The sequence below is a fragment of the Chamaea fasciata genome, unplaced genomic scaffold (assembly GCF_029207755.1).
Source record: "Chamaea fasciata isolate MVZ Bird 193981 ecotype frontalis unplaced genomic scaffold, bChaFas1.0.hap1 SCAF_148, whole genome shotgun sequence".
In the NCBI taxonomy this organism is placed as follows: domain Eukaryota; kingdom Metazoa; phylum Chordata; class Aves; order Passeriformes; family Sylviidae; genus Chamaea; species Chamaea fasciata.
This window is the reverse complement of record NW_027094233.1, coordinates 158,410-171,638: the sequence shown is the minus strand read 5'-3', so window position 1 is coordinate 171,638 and position 13,229 is coordinate 158,410. Positions and strand designations below refer to the sequence as shown.

General features: G+C 63.8%; 1 protein-coding gene across 1 annotated transcript; it reads left to right on the top strand.

The window, feature by feature from the left end:
* The first annotated feature begins 3,938 nt into the window (after nt 1-3,938).
* On the top strand, nt 3,939-13,142 carry LOC136304705 (calpain-1 catalytic subunit-like). The gene is made up of 22 exons (XM_066208191.1): nt 3,939-4,350; nt 5,264-5,531; nt 5,624-5,693; nt 5,816-5,934; nt 6,355-6,488; nt 6,568-6,736; nt 6,823-6,906; nt 6,984-7,069; nt 7,709-7,783; nt 7,863-8,023; nt 8,103-8,281; nt 9,059-9,070; nt 9,159-9,370; nt 9,468-9,507; nt 9,590-9,655; nt 10,094-10,151; nt 10,250-10,314; nt 10,392-10,460; nt 11,985-12,063; nt 12,137-12,253; nt 12,588-12,646; nt 12,793-13,142. The coding sequence occupies exons 2-22, from the start codon at nt 5,265-5,267 to the stop codon at nt 12,817-12,819; spliced, it is 2,148 nt and encodes a 715-aa protein (XP_066064288.1). The 5' UTR covers nt 3,939-4,350; nt 5,264; the 3' UTR covers nt 12,820-13,142.
* The last annotated feature ends 87 nt before the right edge of the window (nt 13,143-13,229 follow it).

Here is a 13,229-nt window from a genome sequence, read left to right as displayed (position 1 = left end):
GCCCCGGTGTCGCCCCCCGGGACTCACCGGGCCCGACCCCGCCTCAGCCCCGCCAGCCCCGGGCCGCTCCCCACACCGGAAGCGCCTCAGCGGCGCGACAACCTCACTTCCGCCCGGACTGCACCACCCCGCGGCTCGGCGGAGGGGACACACCGGGGGGGTTCACGGGCCTGCCTGCTCCCCCCACCCCCGCTCTCACAACAGCCGCTCCCCACAGAGACACCGAGGGTCGCCCTCCCGTCCCCCGGCACCGGCAGTGTGAGGGCTGGCGACCCCCCGTAAACCCCAAACCGCCGCGCCTCCCCCCCCCGCGGCACGGCCCCGCGCTTGGTACGGTCCGAGCGGCCCCGCAGCCGGCCCGGGGGGAGGGCGGGGCCGCCCAGGGTCCCGTGGCTCGCGCTGATTGGTCAGGCCCGGAGGGGCTCGGCCAATCAGAGGACCCCCCCCGCGCGCGACGCCGCTTGGCCGGCGGCCGTTGCTAAGGGAGGGGCGGCGCGGGCGAGGGGCGCGACCCCGCCAGCCCCCCGGGCACCGCCCGGGTTTGTCTCTTGCCCGCCTTTCGCTCGTACCGCGCGTCGCGCCCGGCGCTTCGTGTCCTCCCCCAGCCGCTTCGCCCCTCACAAAGCCCGCCGAGCCCCTCACCCGGCCTTCCCTTCACACCTCTCCCCTCACGGCGCCCAGCCAATCAGCGGCGCCGCCTCTGCGCTCCTCGCCTTCTGATTGGCTGCTACCGCGTAGCCACCCACCGCCCCGCCTTCAATGCGGAGCATAGAGGAGAAGGGGCGTGGCTTATTCAATCCCCGCCGTCTGATTGGCTGGCGCTGCAGCACCTCGGCCTGGCCTATAGAATGCGGCTCCAGGGGAGGGGCGGGGCTAAGGTCGCTGAGGCGAGGGAAAAAGGCGGGAAAGCGCCGGAGCTCCTGAGGGGGATTTTTCCCGCCTTTCCCTATTTCGGCGTCGGGAAATCAATTCGGCGCCTTCAATTTGACTAAGATATAGCAAGGAAGGGGAGTTTTCATTTTAAGTTGGTTTTTTTCTCGTGGGGAGACCGGGCGGCGTTGTCCTCGATCCCTTTTTTGAGGCTGGGAGAGGGAATTCCTGCAGCGCGGCTGAGGCAGGGAGGTACCGGCCTGGGTTAATCCTGTGCTCGCTCGGAGCTCTCGGGGATTAAACCCTTGTTCTGGTTTTGGGGGGGATTTGGGGCTTTTGGGGCATTGAAAGGGGTTGAGTTTGGGGGTCATTTGGAGCTTTCTGGGGGTGAAATGCTAATCCTTGTTCTGGGGGCCTCCAAACCAGGCAAAACCCACCCTGTGACATTCCAGAACCCCCAAACTTGGCATTTTTCCCCCAAAAACCTGATTTTCCTGTTGTTTCTCTCCTCCCCAAGAAGACACTCCGGTGCAGGCGTTTCTCTCCAGGGTCTCCAACAAGGTCAGTCCTACCCAAACCACCTTTTCGTTGTGTGTTTTTTAAGAAAATCCACCTTTTTTTGCCTGAATTTCGTGGTTTTTTCCGCCCGGAGCAGCTGGTTTTCGCCCCGTTTTGCAGGACCTGCTGACCGTGGTACTGACGTTCTTCAGGCGTGTGAGGCTGCCCGGGAGCAAATGAAACCCCCTGAAGGTCTTCCCTGCCCTCTGAGTGCTTAATTAGCGCCTTAATTACAGCCCTGACACCCTCCCAATCCAGTGGGGGTCCTGATGATGCCCCCAGTAATTAATTGGGGGTCTTAATGAAGCCCCTATAATGAATTTGGGGGGGTTCTAATGAAGCAGGGGGGTCTCAGTATATTTTTGCAAATGAAGTGGGGGGGCTCTAATTAAGCAAGGAATCCTAATGGTTCTCTGTTAATGAAGTGAGGAGGTTTAATGAAGCAGGGAACTCTAATGATACCCCACGAACGATGCTCCCCGAATCAAGCAGGGCCTTAATGATGCCACTGCTAATGAGGTGAGGAGCCCTAAGGATGTCCCTGCTAATGAAGCAGGGCCCTAATTAACCCCAAAGATGAACCCCAAACCCTCAGAGCGTTCCTCCACTTCCCAGATTTCTGCAGGTTTACCCCAGAATCCCTGAATCGCTCCCAAAAATCCCCAGTTCCCACCCGAAGCCAGCCCTGGGCAGCCTGGGGTGACCCTGAAACCTGGACAGGGCAAGAAATCATCACAACTGGGGATTTTCAGCGACTTTGGACCCATTTTCCCTTTTATTCTGTGTGGAAACTGGGCCCTTTTATGGCTTTGGGCCCCTTCTTTCCTTTTTTTAACCCTGGAATCGGCCCCTTTTGGCTTTTGGCCCAAATTTCCCTGGAACTGAGGTCCCCCTGTGCAGGATTTGGGGTCAAACCTGCTGCAATTGGGGCTGTTCCACACCCTCAATGCCATTTCTTTGGTTTTTACACCATCAGTTTGGGGGTTTTTTTAACCCAACCCCCGTTTTTGTTCACCAGTGGCTCTTTCCTGCCCTCCCAGCTGCTGGTTTGGGGTGATAACTCTTCTCGGGGTTGTTTTTTTCTTTTCCTTTTCCGTTTTGTCACCCACACCCTTCGGAATCGCCCAGAAGGGCTCGTGTTCTCCCCGAGGCCCCTCCTGTCTCCTCATTTGCGGGCAAAAAAATGTAGAAAGTGGGAAATAGATAATTTTAAAAATCCCTAATTTTTATTTCTTTTGTCTGTGTGAAAAACAGATAAAAAAGGGGGAGCGGGTCTGACTTGGGGGGGTCCACGGGGAGTGTGGCACACGTGTGACATCCAGGGGAGTCTGACACGTGTGACATCCAGGGGAGTGTGGCATGTGTGACATCCAGGGGAGTGTGACACCTGTGACATCCAGGGGAGTGTGACATGTGTGACATCCAGGGGAGTGTGACACCTGTGACATCCAGGGGAGTGTGACACCTGTGACATCCAGGGGAGTGTGACACACGTGTGACATCCAGGGGAGTGTGACACCTGTGACATCCAGGGGAGTGTGACACACGTGTGACATCCAGGGGAGTGTGGCACACATGTGACATCCAGGGGAGTGTGGCACACGTGTGACATCCAGGGGAGTGTGACACCTGTGACATCCAGGGGAGTGTGACACCTGTGACATCCAGGGGAGTGTGACACACGTGTGACATCCAGGGGAGTCTGACACCTGTGACATCCAGGGGAGTGTGACATGTGTGACATCCAGGGGAGTATGGCACACGTGTGACATCCAGGGGAGTGTGACATGTGTGACATCCAGGGGAGTGTGGCACCTGTGACATCCAGGGGAGTATGGCACACGTGTGACATCCACAGGAAGGTGACAGGCGTGTCACAGCCATGGCGGGTGTGTCACACGCGTGTCACACACCCCCCACAGATGTGCAGCCCTCAGTGGCCCCCCTAGAGTGTCCCCACCACGTCCAGCCCCCCAATGTCCCCTCAGTGTTCCCCCAATGTCCCCTCAGTGTCCCCCCGTGTGTCCCCCCCAATGTCCCCCCGTGTCCAGCCCCCCAGTGTCCCCTCAGTGTCCTCCCCACATGTCCCACCCCCAGTGTCCCCCCAGTGTCCCCCCAGTGTCCCCCACCCCTGTCCCACCCCCAGTGTCCCCCCAGTGTCCCCGTCCTGCCCCCCCGCCGTGTCCAGCCCCGCCCGCCCCCTTCCCCTCCCCTTTCCCTGCGGTACAATCCCGCCGGAGCCCCAAACCCCCCCAAACCCCCCCGGGCCCCCAAACCCGCCCCGTGTCCCCCCAGTGTCCCCTCCCCGCGGGGGGGGCAGGGAGGGAGCGGCGCGGGGAGGAGTCTCGGCCCGGCCTCGCCTTCCTGCTCGAGGAAGTTTGGGGTGAGGAATTTCCCTTCTCCCGGCTTTCCCCCCCTCCTCCCCAAAAAAACAACCCCCCCCCCGCGGCCGGGCCCGCTGCTGGGCTAAGGTAGGAGCGGGGCCGGGGGGGTGACACGGGCGGGGACAGGCGGGGACACAGCGGCGGCTCCTCCCGACCCCGGCCCCGGGGGGCTCCCGGCGCTTACACAACTCCGCCACGGGGCAGCAAAAACCCGGCAAAACGGGCAAAAAACCAACCCCCCCCCCGCGCCTTCCCGCGGCCGGGAGAGCGGCTGGGAGTCCCGCACGCCGCCGCCCCCGCCGCGCTCTCGCCAAATTCGGGATTTCGGGGTGCCGGAGCCGCCCCGGGGGCCGGGAACGGGCGGCGGGCCGCTCTCTGCCGGGACTCGGGCGGTTGGAGGTCTGTACCGGGGTTTCCTCCGCAGCTCGAGCGGCCGCTGAGGTGCAGCCGGGCCCGGCCCTCGCACCTGCCGCACCTGCCGGCGCCCAACACGGGGTGACGGGAGGCGGTGTGTGTCCCCCTCGGCCCGGACACGTAGGTGGGGAGCGGGCCCGGGGAACGGGGGGGACCCCCTGGAGGGGAGGGTGCCTTGGGCTCCCGCTCGGCCCCGTTTTGGGGTTAATTCGGGCGGGTTTGGGGTGTCCCTGACCCTGCACCCGAGGGGGCTCTGCTGGCGTTTGGGGGGAGGGACAGAACCGCCCCTGTTCGGCCTGGTTCAGGGCGGGCCGCGGTGCCCCCAGCCCTGTCACGGCCCCGTCGCACCTCGGTGGCTCTGATTAGCGCTTAATTAACGTGCCTGGTGCTTAATTAACCACCCCAATGCTTAATGAAGCTCCCCAGGGCTCGGGGAAGGCCCTGGGGCTTGGACCCGGGGCTGCGCCGCGCCCGCGGCCGCACCTCAACCTGCACGACCAGTCCGGGGCGGATTCCGCTCGTTTCCTCGGCCCCTGGGGCTGGCCCGGGTCACAGCTCTGGGGGTTTCCCTCTGGCGGGGCCGTTTCCGGGTGACACCCCAGGATCTGGGCGCTTCCCTGCCCCCAGAATTCCCGATTTTCACCCCACGACGGCCTCGCTCTCGTCTCACCAAAACCGCCCCGATTTCCTCCAACCCCACCCGGGCAGGACTCCGAATCTGGGGGGAAATCCCCTATTTCCCCCCAAAATCCCTGTGCCCCCCCAAAACCCCCACCCGGCCCCCCATCCCCTGCAGCACACTCACCTCAGACCCGTTTTCCCCCAAATCCCGAGCGTGTTTTTCCCAAATCTCCCCCCAAAATCCCCAGATCCCCCCCAGGCCCTTATTCCCCTGCAGCACACCCATCTCACGCCCTCTTTGCCCAAATCCCGAGCGTGTTTTTCCCAAATCTCCCCCCAAAATCCCCAAATCCCCCACCCCAGACCCTCACCCCATTCCCCCAAACCCTCACCCCGTTTCCCCGCCGTCCCCTCAGGATGGCGGAGCCGCCGGTGGTGCCCGTGTTCTGCACCGGCGTCTCGGCGCAGGTGCGGCGGCAGCGCGCCAAGGAGCTGGGGCTGGGCCGGCACGACAACGCCGTGCGGTACCTGGGCCAGGATTTCGGGCAGCTGGCCGAGGAGTGCCGCCGCTCGGGGACCCTGTTCCGGGACCCCGCCTTCCCGCCGGCCGCCTCCTCGCTGGGCTTCCGCGAGCTGGGCCCCGGCTCCTCCAAAACCCGCGGCGTGCAGTGGAAACGGCCCACGGTGAGCCCGGCGCCGACCCGGCCCCGTCCTCCCCCCCAAAACCCCCGTGGGAACGCGTGAACATCCCCGATTCCGGCGTTCTGCCCCCGCAGGAGCTGTGCCCGCGGCCGCAGTTCATCGTGGACGGAGCCACGCGCACCGACATCTGCCAGGGAGCGCTGGGTGAGGGCTCCTCCTCGTCCCTTGGCCCCCCCGGATCTGTTCTGGGCGATGGTTTCGCCGGGAATTCCGGCCTGGTTGGGGGTCTTCCCGGCTGGAATTCGGTGCTTTTGGCGCCCGCCCAGGTGACTGCTGGCTGCTGGCGGCCATCGCGTCGCTGACGCTCAACGAGACGCTCCTGCACCGCGTGGTGCCGCACGGGCAGAGCTTCCAGCAGGGCTACGCCGGCATCTTCCACTTCCAGGTCAGCACGCCGCGGCCTCGTGGGGGGACATCCCAACGTTTCGGGGCTCCCCCCGTCACTCCAGGCCTCCTCGTGTCGCTCTGAGAGGTTCCACGATGCTTTGGGGCTGGCTTCGCCTTCTCCGCGCCTCCCCTTGGCCGTTCTCAGGGGCTCCCCCGCAGTTTTGGGGCTCCGCTCTGCGGTCTGGGGGCGACCCTCTGATGTTTTCAGGGTTCCCTCCACCCCTTTGATCACACCTCCGATTTTGGGAGCATCCCCCACCATCCTGAGCCCTTTCCCCCTCCAGTTCCTCGTGTCCCCCTCCCGTCGTGGCGACTCCACTTCCCCTTCTGCCCCGTGGGACCCCCAACCGGGCGTTTTCCCCCCCAAAACCTCCTTGCCCGGGTAGACCAGGGGGGCTGCTCCCGCCTGTCCCCCCAGATCTGGCAGTTCGGCGAGTGGCTGGACGTGGTGGTGGACGATTTCCTGCCCACCAAGGACGGGAAGCTGCTCTTCGTGCACTCGGCCGAGGGCTCCGAGTTCTGGAGCGCGCTGCTGGAGAAGGCCTACGCCAAGTACGGCCCCCCGCCCGCGCCCCCCGCGCCCCTTCTGTGGGGCAGAGCCCCCCCGCCAACGGCCCCGGGCGCCCCGCAGGGTGAACGGGTGCTACGAGGCGCTGTCGGGGGGCAGCACGTCCGAGGGCTTCGAGGATTTCACGGGAGGAGTCACCGAGTGGTTCGACCTGCGCCGGCCCCCGGCCGACCTGTACCAGATCATCCTGAAGGCCCTGGAGCGCGGCTCCCTGCTCGGCTGCTCCATCGACGTGAGCGAGTCCTGGGGGGGTTTGGGGGAAGAGACGGTGGCACCGGCGTCGTTTCCTGGCTAACGCCGCTCGGTGGCTCCTCGCAGATCACCAGCGCCTTCGACATGGAGGCCGTGACCTTCAAGAAGCTGGTGAAGGGCCACGCCTACTCGGTGACCGGCGCCAAGCAGGTGGGGCCGGGCGCTGCTTTGGGGAGGAAACGGGGGGTTTTGGGGGGCGCGGCCCTGATGGTGCCGCCCACCCGCAGATCCCGTACCGCGGGCAGGCCCTGGAGCTCATCCGCATGCGCAATCCCTGGGGAGAGGTGGAGTGGACGGGCGCCTGGAGCGACGGGTGAGGCTTCGTCAGCGCGGGGCTCGTTAGGGGCGACGAGCCGGGCTGCGGCCCCGCTGTCCCTGCTGTCCCTAGTGACCTTGGTGACCCCACTGTCCCCCTGACCCCAGTGACCTTGCTGACCCCAGTGACCTCGCTGACCCCACTGTCCCGCTGACCCCAGTGACCTCGCTGACCCCACTGTCCCTGCTGACCCCAGTGACCTTGCTGACCCCACTGTCCCCCTGACCCCAGTGACCTCGCTGACCCCAGTGACCTCGCTGACCCCACTGTCCCTGCTGACCCCAGTGACCTCGCTGACCCCAGTGACCCCACTGTCCCCCTGTCCCCACTGACCCCACCGTCCCCACTGACCCCACTGACCCCACTGTCCCCCTGTCCCCACTGACCCCGCTGACCCCGCTGACCTTACTGTCCCCCTGTCCCCCCTGACCCCGCTGTCCCCACTGACCCCATCCCCACTGTCCCCACTGTCCCCCTGTCCCCGCTGTCCCCCTGACCCCACTGACCCCGCTGACCCCACTGTCCCCCTGTCCCCACTGACCCCGCTGTCCCCGCTGACCCCACTGACCCCGCTGACCCCACTGTCCCCCTGACCCCGCTGTCCCCCTGACCCCGCTGTCCCCGCTGTCCCCACAGCTCGGCCGAGTGGCACGCGGTGGAGCCGGGGCTGCGCCAGCAGCTCATGGTCAAGATGGAGGACGGGGAATTCTGGTAGGAAAAGTTCAGCCCCGGCCCCGTTCCCTCCCCGGCCGTTCGGTGCCCGGGGAACGAGGGCAGACCCTTCCCGCAGGATGTCCTTCCGGGATTTCCTGCGGGAATTCACCCGCCTGGAGATCTGCAACCTGACCCCGGACGCGCTGCAGTCCCGCAAGTTCCGCAAGTGGAACACGCGGCTCTACGACGGGACGTGGCGGCGCGGCAGCACCGCCGGCGGTTGCCGCAACTACCCCGGTACGCGCCGGCCCCGGCCCCGGCCCCGCCCCCGCCGGGCCCGGCCCCCCAAGCTGAGCCCCCCCTGCCCCCCCTGCAGCCACCTTCTGGATCAACCCCCAGTTCAAGATCCAGCTGGAGGAGGTGGACGACGACAGGGACGAGGACGGCGGGCGCGAGCCCGGCTGCAGCTTCCTGCTGGCGCTGATGCAGAAGCACCGGCGCCGCGAGCGCCGCCACGGCAAGGACATGGAGACCATCGGCTTCGCCATCTACGAGGTAGCGGCGTCGGCTGGGGCCAGCGGGGGTCGACTGGGGTCATCCAGCATTGACTGGGGCAAACTGGGGTCTACCAGCATTGACTGGGGCAAACTGGGGTCAACTGGGATTGACTGGGGCAAACTGGGGTCAACTGGGATGTACTGGGGTCAACCAGCATTGACTGGGGCAAACTGGGGTCAACCAGCATTGACTGGGATAAACTGGGATCAACCAGCATTGACTGGGGCAAACTGGGGTCAACTGGGATTGACTGGGGTCAACCAGCATTGACTGGGGTCAACTGGGATTGACTGGGGTCAACCAGCATTGACTGGGGCAAACTGGGGTCAACTGGGATTGACTGGGGTCAACCAGCATTGACTGGGGTCAACTGGGATTGACTGGGGTCAACCAGCATTGACTGGGATAAACTGGGGTCAACCGGCATTGACTAGGGTCAACTGGGATTGACTGGGGTCAACCAGTATTGACTGGGGCAAAGTGGGGTCAACTGGGATTGACTGGGATCAACTAGCATTGACTGGGATCAACTGGGGTCAACCAGCATTGACTGGGATAAACTGGGATCAGCCAGCATTGACTGGGGCAAACTGGGGTCAACTGGGATTGACTGGGATCAACCAGCATTGACTGGGATCAACTGGGGTCAACCAGCATTGACTGGGATCAACTGGGATCAACTGGGGTTGGCCGGGGTCACTCAGGGTCAGCTGGTGGCACCCGGTGTCACCCGCCAGCAGCCGAGGCCACCCGGTGTCCCCTCTTTCCGCACAGGTCCCTCCCGAGGTGGGTACGGCGGGCGCGGGGCAGGGCGGGGCGCGCCGGGGCGCTCGGCGGGGCGGCTCCGGACCGTTCCGTGCCGCGGTGCCCGCAGTACGTGGGGAGCTCGGGGGTGCACCTGAAGCGGGAGTTCTTCCTGGCCAACGCGTCGCGGGCGCGCTCGGAGCAGTTCATCAACCTGCGCGAGGTGAGCACGCGCTTCCGCCTCCCGCCCGGCGAGTACATCGTGGTGCCCTCCACCTTCGAGCCCAACCGCGAGGGCGACTTCGTGCTGCGCGTCTTCTCCGAGAAGAGGGCGGGCACCGAGTGAGTGAGCGCCGCCGCCGCCGCCTCGGCCTCGTTAGTGCTAACGAGCCGCGCCGGGCCGGGGCCTCGCCTGAGCCCGCCCTTCCTCTCTCCGCAGGGAGATGGACGACAAGATCCAGGCCACGCTGCCGGACGAGGTCAGCCGGGGGGGCGAGGGGAGGAGCCGGGGGGGCGCCGGGGCGGGGCCCAGGTACCGAAAGGGGCGTTTTTATCCCCCAGAAAATTCTGTCAGAGGGCGAAATCGATGAGAACTTCAAGCAGCTCTTCAAGCAGCTGGCGGGGCCGGTAAGGGGGCGGTGACGGTGACGGCGGTGGATGGTTGGCCGGTGGTGATGTCAGTGGTGGACGGCTGTGGAGTCGTCGGTTGATGATGTCATTGCTTGGGAGTGCTGTCATTCGCTGGCTGTGACGTCATTAGTTGCCTGTAATGTCATTGGGTGGCTGTTACATTGTTAGTTGGCTATGACATCATTGGTTGGCAGTGATGTCATTGGCTCTTGGTTACTTTAATGGTTGGTCATGACGTCATTAGTTGGCTGCGACATCATTGGTTGGCCGTGACGTCACTGGCTGCCGATGATGTCTCTGGTTGCCGATGATGTTACTGGATGCTGATGATGTCACTGTTGCTGATGACGTTGCTGGCTGCCGATGACGTCACTGGCTGCCGATGATGTCACTGCCCCACAGTGACACCGGGGCCGCCCCGTGTCCCCTCCCCAGGACCTGGAGATCAGCGTCACCGAGCTGCAGACCATCCTCAACCGCATCATCGCCAAACGTGAGCCGGGCCGGGATCGGGGGGGGCCCACCCCAATTAACCCCCGTCCCTCATTAACGCCCCGTCCCTCGTTAACACCCCGATCCTCCCCGCCGCAGACAAAGACCTGCGGACCAAGGGCTTCAGCACCGAGTCCTGCCGGAGCATGGTGAACCTGATGGACGTATCCTCGGGCCGCGGGCTGGGGGGGCTTTGGGGGTCCCCTGGAGCCCCCCCGTTTCCTTAACCCCCACCCCACAGAAAGACGGGAACGGCAAACTGGGGCTGGTGGAGTTCAACGTCCTCTGGAACCGCATCCGCAACTACCTGGTGGGTCTGGGGGGAGGTGGGGTCTCTATTTTGGGGCGCACTGGGCTGTTTTGGGGTCTCTGTCTCTATTTCGGGGCGCACTGGGGCTGTTTTGGGGTCTCTGTCTCTGTTTCGGGGCGCACTGGGCTGTTTTGGGGTCTCTGTCTCTATTTTGGGGCGCACTGGGCTGTTTTGGGGTCTCTGTCTCTATTTCGGGGCGCACTGGGCTCTTTTGGGGTCTCTGTCTCTATTTTGGGGCGCACTGGGGCTGTTTTGGGGTCTCTGTCTCTATTTTGGGGTACGCTGGGGCTGTTTTGGGGTCTCTGTCTCTATTTTGGGGCGCACTGGGGCTGTTTTGGGGTCTCTGTCTCTATTTCGGGGCGCACTGGGCTGTTTTGGGGTCTCTGTCTCTATTTTGGGGCGCACTGGGGCTGTTTTGGGGTCTCTGTCTCTATTTCGGGGCGCACTGGGGCTGTTTTGGGGTCTCTGTCTCTATTTCGGGGCGCACTGGGGCTGTTTTGGGGTCTCTGTCTCTATTTCGGGGCGCACTGGGCTGTTTTGGGGTCTCTGTCTCTATTTTGGGGTATGCTGGGCTGTTTTGGGGTCTCTGTCTCTATTTCGGGGCGCACTGGGCTGTTTTGGGGTCTCTGTCTCTATTTTGGGGCACACTGGGGCTGTTTTGGGGTCTCTGTCTCTATTTTGGGCCGCACTGGGCTGTTTTGGGGTCTCTGTCTCTATTTCGGGGCGCACTGGGCTGTTTTGGGGCCTCTGTCTCTATTTCGGGGTGCACTGGGGCTGTTTTGGGGTCTCTGTCTCTATTTCGGGGCGCACTGGGCTGTTTTGGGGTCTCTGTCTCTATTTTGGGGCGCACTGGGGCTGTTTTGGGGTCTCTGTCTCTATTTTGGGGTACGCTGGGGCTGTTTTGGGGTCTCTGTCTCTATTTCGGGGCGCACTGGGCTGTTTTGGGGTCTCTGTCTCTATTTTGGGGCACACTGGGGCTGTTTTGGGGTCTCTGTCTCTATTTCGGGGCGCACTGGGCTGTTTTGGGGTCTCTGTCTCTGTTTCGGGGCGCACTGGGCTGTTTTGGGGTCTCTGTCTCTATTTCGGGGCGCACTGGGGCTGTTTTGGGGTCTCTGTCTCTATTTTGGGGCGCACTGGGCTGTTTTGGGGTCTCTGTCTCTATTTCGGGGCGCACTGGGCTGTTTTGGGGTCTCTGTCTCTATTTTGGGGTGCACTGGGGCTGTTTTGGGGTCTCTGTCTCTATTTCGGGGCACACTGGGGCTGTTTTGGGGTCTCTGTCTCTATTTCGGGGCGCACTGGGGCTGTTTTGGGGTCTCTGTCTCTGTTTCGGGGCGCACTGGGCTGTTTTGGGGTCTCTGTCTCTATTTCGGGGCGCACTGGGGCTGTTTTGGGGTCTCTGTCTCTATTTCGGGGCGCACTGGGGCTGTTTTGGGGTCTCTGTCTCTATTTCGGGGCGCACTGGGGCTGTTTCGGGGTCTCCCCTCACCAGTGACCCCCGTTCTCTCGGGGGGCTCCTCCTGCCAGAGCATTTTCCGCAAGTTCGACCTGGACAAGTCGGGCTCCATCAGCGCCTACGAGCTGCGCCTGGCGCTGGAGGCTGCAGGTGACCCCCGGACCCCCGTGGGCCCCCCCCCGGCCCGGGACCCCCGGTGACCCCGGGCTGTCCCCTGGCCCAGGCTACCGGCTCCCCAAGAGGCTGCACGAGCTGCTCATCACCCGCTACGCCGAGCCCGACCTGGCCCTGGACTTCGACAGCTTCGTCTGCTGCCTCGTGCGCCTGGAGACCATGTTCCGTGAGCGGCGCCGCCGTCCCAAACCGGCCCGGAGGATCCCGAAGGATCCTTCCCACCCTGATCCCAAACCGGCCCGGAGGATCCCGAAGGATCCTTCCCACCCTGATCCCAAACCGGCCCGGAGGATCCCGAAGGATCCTTCCCACCCTGATCCCAAATGATCCTTCCCACCCCGTCCCAAACGATCCCACCCCATCCCAAACGATCCCACCCCGTCCCAAACGATCCCAAACGATCCTTCCCACCCCGTCCCAAACCACCCCAGCCCCCCCGCCCTTTTCCCTCAGAACCAGATTTCCCCCCTCCCTCCCCTCACTCCCCTCCCTCCCCTCAGGGTTTTTCCAAGCCATGGACGTGGACCAGGACGGCGTCGTCACCTTTGACCTGCTGCAGGTACGGGGGCAGCTCGAGGCCTTCCTCCTTCTCCTCCTCTTCCTCCTCCTGTTGTTTTTCCCTCACCCTCTCCTGCTCCCCTTCCTCCTCCTCCTCCTCCTCGCCCTGCTGCCTTCCTCCCTCACCCTCCTCCTCCTCCTCCCCAGTGGCTCCAGCTCACCATGTTCGCCTGACCGCACCCTCCAAGTGCCTTCCGCGACCCCGCGCCGGTTTTTCCCTTGTTCTGGCTTTTTTCGGCGGAAAAGGCTGGAAGGGGAGAGGGCTGAGGGTCCCGCGGGACCCCCCCGAGCTTTGCCAAAGCCCCCCCGTCCCGTCCCCGCCCCCCGCCCGGCCCTTTTGGGGCGAATCCTCCCGGTTTTGGTGCCTCTCGTGCTGACGGAGCCCCGGCCGTCGCCCTTCGCTTCAGGGATCTGCTGCCCCCGGGTGCCGATAAAGTGGTTTTTTTTTTAATTGCATAAGTTAAAAACGAGATAAAAGCCAAAGGAAAAAAAAAAGATTATTTAAGTCAAAACTCTTTTTTTCTGGCAGTTCTTTCTCCCCCCCAGGCAGGGAGGGAGGCGAGGGGATCTCGAGGGGCTGCAAA

Coding starts and splice junctions, on each gene's coding strand:
- LOC136304705 (XM_066208191.1), top strand. CDS start 5,265: ATGGCGGAGCCGCCGGTGGTGCCCGTGTTCTGCACCGGCGTCTCGGCG. Junction 5,532..5,623: donor TGCAGTGGAAACGGCCCACG/GTGAGCCCGGCG, acceptor CTGCCCCCGCAG/GAGCTGTGCCCGCGGCCGCA. Junction 7,070..7,708: donor ACGGGCGCCTGGAGCGACGG/GTGAGGCTTCGT, acceptor CTGTCCCCACAG/CTCGGCCGAGTGGCACGCGG.